At 62.5% G+C, this 2816-nt stretch overlaps 1 protein-coding gene across 1 annotated transcript in view; it reads left to right on the top strand.

Moving 5' to 3' along the window:
* Plekhg6 (pleckstrin homology domain containing, family G (with RhoGef domain) member 6) overlaps positions 1-2816 on the top strand; it is a 15657-nt gene that overhangs the window by 12153 nt on the left and 688 nt on the right. The window contains exons 11-14 of the mRNA XM_013023595.1: positions 238-370; positions 452-567; positions 2433-2569; positions 2739-2806. Of these exons, the coding sequence (XP_012879049.1) occupies positions 238-370; positions 452-567; positions 2433-2569; positions 2739-2806 (454 nt within the window). The remainder of the gene's footprint in view (positions 1-237; positions 371-451; positions 568-2432; positions 2570-2738; positions 2807-2816) is intronic.

The following is a 2816-nucleotide window of genomic DNA, read 5'->3' as shown; positions in this document are numbered from 1 at the left end:
GGAAGGAGGGAGAGAGGGAGAAAAGGGAGGGGAGGAGAGGGAAGGGAAAGGGAGGGGAGGGGTGAGGAGGGGAGGGGAGGAGGTGGGGTCCGAGGCCTGGAGCCAGCCCCTCTCCCCGCCTGTACAGTGGGAGCCTTCTGTGCGCGCATGCGCCCCACCCCCAGGGCTGCTGGCCGGCCGTGGGCTGGGCCTCGGCTGACCGCTGCCCCCCGCCCCTGCCCCTGCCCCGGCCCGCAGCTGGACGTGTACCTCTTCCTCTTCTCGGACCTGCTCCTGGTCACCAAGCCACAGCGCAAGACCCACAAGGCCAAGGTCATCCGCCCGCCGCTCGTGCTGGACAAGCTGGTGTGCCGGCCGCTGCGGGACCCCAGTACGTCCCCCTGGGGGTGGGGGGGCCCGGGGACCCCCATGCCCGAGGCCCAGCCCTGAGAGTGCCTCCCCTCCCCCTCAGACAGCCTCCTGCTCATCCACCTCAGTGATCTGCAGTGCGTGGCCAGCGCCCTGCTGGTCCAGTGCCCCAGCCCGGCCCACCGCTCGCGCTGGCTGGAGAAGACACAGAAGGCTCAGGTACCCCACAGCCCGGCTGGGGGGGAGCCCCGGAGCTGGGACTCCTGAGTGGCTGGGATGGCAGGAAGGAGCCCCAGTGCCCGGCTGGTCAATTTGGTCTTTGATGCAGATTCCCTTGAGTGTTGGACAGACCTAGAGCAAGGGGCCACCAAGGCAGCCAATCAGCTCAGAGTGATTGATACGCAAATCCAGAACATGCAAATGTGGGATATGCAAATGTCAGATATGCAGATATCAGACAGACAGAGACCTGGTGGATTTGAAAGGCAGAGAAAGGAGAAGTCCCGCCTCAGACAGAAGAAGCCCCGCATCGGTGGCTCCGCCTGCCATCCCAGCTGCTCAGGAGGCTGAGATCTGAGGATCGCGGTTCAAAGCCAGCCTGAGCAGGAAAGTCCGTGAGACTCTGATCTCCCATGGACCACCAGAAAACCGGAAGTGGCGCTGTGGCTCAGGGGGTAGAGCGCCAGCCTTGAGTGGAAAAGCAAAGCAAAATGGTAAAGCCCTGTATTAAAGCCCTAGGACTGGTGCGCATGCGTGCACGCGCACACACACACACACACACACACACGCGCACACACACGCACACACACACACACACGCATACATACCTCCCCCCCAGACTAGTCACATGTTTGTGCAAGTCTATGTGACAAAAGCAACAATTCAAGAACAAGGAGACATGGCCAGGGTGCAGTGGCTCCTGCCTGTAATTCCAGCTACTCAGGCGGTGGCGATTAGGAGGATCCCAGTTCAAGGCCAGCCTGGGCAGGAAAGTTGTCCAGAACGCCCCCCCCCCATTTTCACCTGTGGCTGGAAGGGCTTGGAAATGGAGATGGTGGGAAAGAGCTCGGAGTGGGTTTTCCTCAGGGCCAGGTGCGAAGTCAGGAGGGAAGATGGCTACTACTTCCTTGGTGACAAGTACTGAAGGGCCAGGAGCAAAGCAGGTGTGTGTGTGTGTATGTGTGTGCGCGCCGGTCCTGGGGCTTGAACTCAGGGCCTGGGTGCTGCTGTCCTTAAACTCTTTTGCTCAAGGTTGGCGCTCTACCACTTGAGCCACCCCTCCAGTCCTGGCTTTTGCCGGTATATTTTGGACACAGGAGTCTCGCGGACCTTCCTTCCCCGGGCTGGCTTCCTATGGCGATCCTCCGATCTCAGCCTCCCTGGGCAGCTGGGATGATGGGTGTGAGCCACGCTGCCCAGCCCTATGCTGTGTTCTTGCTGTGTTAGTCCCGCTCTGAGTCTAGCCTAGCCTTCGTGTGGGAACCACTGAGACCATGAGAGCTGCCCTGTGGGGGTAGATGGAACATTCTGGAAGGCATTGGGGCACAAGGCTCTGTCCTTGATTCGTGGCTGGTTTGGGGAGCAGCTGTGGCTGGGGAGGGTGGGCAGTACCCCTTGGAGGTCAAGTTCAGTTCAGGATTGGGGGGGCCCTCCTGCCTGAGCTGAGAAGCCCCCCGCCCTCTTCCAGGCTTGCTGGAGAGGAGGCGGCTCAGGCCCCAGCCACCCAGGAGGCTGAGATTGGAGGATCATGATTTGAAGCCAGCCCCGGGCAGAAAAGTCCCTAGGAGACTCTTTACCTCCAATAAACTACTCAGAGAAAGCCTGAGGTGGAGCTGTGGCTCAAGCGGTAGAGCTCCAGCCTGGAGCAAGATAAGCTCAGGAACTGCACCCAGGGGCCCTGAGTTCTAAAGCCCAGGACTGGCACCAATAACAACAATAATAACAGTAATTCCTTAGCCTTCTTGCTGCCTATCTTCGGCTGGGGAAAGTCAAGCGTTGTTGGAGGGGGAGAAGAAATCACTGAATGCTCAGCACACAGTAGGTGCTCAGTGAACGCGGACTCCTCATCCAGTGCTCCTTCGCAGGACGCCCTGCAGAGGCTGAAGGCCGAGGAGTACGTGCAGCAGAAGCGGGAGCTCCTGGCGCTCTACCGGGACCAGGCGAGGCCGCGCCCGGCTTCCCCGGGCGGCTCCCGGGGCTCCCGGGGCAGCGCGGACGGCGGGTGAGCCCCCTGTGTGGGCTGGGGAAGGAGCTGGGGGACGGCGCCAGGCCCCGAGTTCGAGCCCCAGGCCTGGCGTGAAGAAGCCAGGCGTCGGGGGGGGGGCACAGAGGGACTGGGGGGCTGACCCCGGGGGCGGGGCCGTGACCTCTGACCGCGCTGACCCCGGCAGGACCCCGGAGCCGGAGGACGGGGACGCGGAGGAGGAGGAGGACGGGGACCCCGGCTACGGGACCCTGGGCGCCCCGCT

The sequence above is a fragment of the Dipodomys ordii genome, unplaced genomic scaffold, assembly GCF_000151885.1.
Source record: "Dipodomys ordii isolate 6190 unplaced genomic scaffold, Dord_2.0 Scaffold69, whole genome shotgun sequence".
NCBI lineage: Eukaryota > Metazoa > Chordata > Mammalia > Rodentia > Heteromyidae > Dipodomys > Dipodomys ordii.
Note: the sequence above shows the minus strand (reverse complement) of the source record. Positions and strands in the feature narration are given on the sequence as shown.